Source organism: Panthera onca, chromosome D1 (assembly GCF_046562875.1).
Source record: "Panthera onca isolate mPanOnc1 chromosome D1, mPanOnc1 haplotype 2, whole genome shotgun sequence".
In the NCBI taxonomy this organism is placed as follows: domain Eukaryota; kingdom Metazoa; phylum Chordata; class Mammalia; order Carnivora; family Felidae; genus Panthera; species Panthera onca.
In genome coordinates, this window is record NC_138348.1 from 15,032,756 (window position 1) to 15,034,301 (window position 1,546).

Here is a 1,546-nt window from a genome sequence, read left to right on the forward strand (position 1 = left end):
ATATAAATGATTAAAACTTAGTTTTTCCTCACAAATTCATTACCTCTTATGGATTCGTTGCTGGAAAGCCATTACTCATTCCTAAGTGAAGAGATCTACAATATGATATAGACCTTACATTCTAGCAGGGAGGGACACTTATTACAGCACAGTCATCTACTTCATTCGTTAATTATACTTATCATAAATTCTTTGAAGAAAGGAAAGTCAGAATCAGATTTTAGAAGACTTCTGAATTCTAAAGAAATGAACCCTAATGTCAAACAACTCTCTTCATGGTGGATGATGTGCTCATTTACTACAATATGTGACATTTCTCCTCCAGAGTTTCTTCATAGCATTTGTCATCTCAGAATTTCTCAGAGTGTAGATCAGGGGGTTCAGCATGGGGGTTATGACTGTATAAAACACACTCACTGATTTGTCAACGGGGAAGGTCTTAGCAGGTCTCACGTACATGAAAATACATGGCACAAAGAAGAAGACCACCACAGTGATGTGGGCACCACAGGTCTGGAGGGCTTTCCGCCTCCCTTCCGGACTAAGGTTCTTTAGAGAGTGCAAGATGACACCATAAGAGATGAGCAAGAGCACAAACACAATTGTGCAGATCAGTCCTCCGTTGGCCGCCACTAACAGGCCAATGACACGGGTGTCAGTACAGACCAGTTTCAGTAATGGGTACATGTCACAGAAAAAATGATCAATGACATTGGGACCGCAGAATGGGAGCCCATAAATAGTGCTAAGTTGAATTACTGAATGCATAAAACCCCCAACCCAGGACCCTACCAGGAGCACAACACACACCCATTGCCTCATGACAATCAAATAATGCAAGGGCTTACAGATGGCCACATAGCGGTCATAGGCCATCACCAGCAGAAGAAAGACCTCTGATCCACCAAAAAAGTGCTCTGTAAATAGCTGGGTCATACAAGCATGGAAGGATATGGTATTTTCCCCAAAGAACAAATTTGAAATCAGTTCAGGAGAAATAGAAGAGGAATAAATGACATCCATAAATGATAAGCTAGCAAGAAAAAAGTACATAGGTGAGTCCAGGGTCTTACTAAAAGAAACAGTCAAGACAATGAGCAGGTTGCCCACCATGGTCAAAATATAGAAGAGCAAGAACATAACAAAAAGTACTTTCTGTTCCTTTGGATTCTGTGTGAGGCCCAAGAGGACAAAGTCAGTCACATTGTTCTTTAGTTCCATTTACTTAGTTCTTCTATTCCTTATAGGTGCTGCCTTCAGTTATTAGAAACAGTTTTGCCTTTAAAACAAAGGGGAAAAGTTTTAAGTGCATTATAAGCTTAATCTTTTTTATTTACCCAATTCAAAATGCACATGGAAGGGCGCCTGAGTGGCTCAGTTGGTTGAGCGTCTGACTTCGGCTCAGGTCATGATCTCCCAGTTTGTGGGTTCAAGTCCCATGTTGGGCTCTGTGCTCACAGCTCACAGCCTGGAGCCTGCTTGGGATTCTGTGTCTCCTTCTATCTCTGCCCTTCCCCCACTTGTGCTCTGTCTCTGTCTCTCAAAA

The 1,546-nt window shown here is 41.9% G+C and overlaps 1 protein-coding gene across 1 annotated transcript; it reads right to left on the reverse strand.

Moving 5' to 3' along the window:
• Window positions 1-291: 291 nt before the first annotated feature.
• Window positions 292-1,224, reverse strand: LOC132662487 (olfactory receptor 4A47). The gene has a single exon (XM_078434007.2). It carries the CDS (start codon window positions 1,219-1,221, stop codon window positions 292-294), a length of 930 nt encoding a protein of 309 aa, XP_078290133.2. The 5' UTR covers window positions 1,222-1,224.
• Window positions 1,225-1,546: the final 322 nt, after the last annotated feature.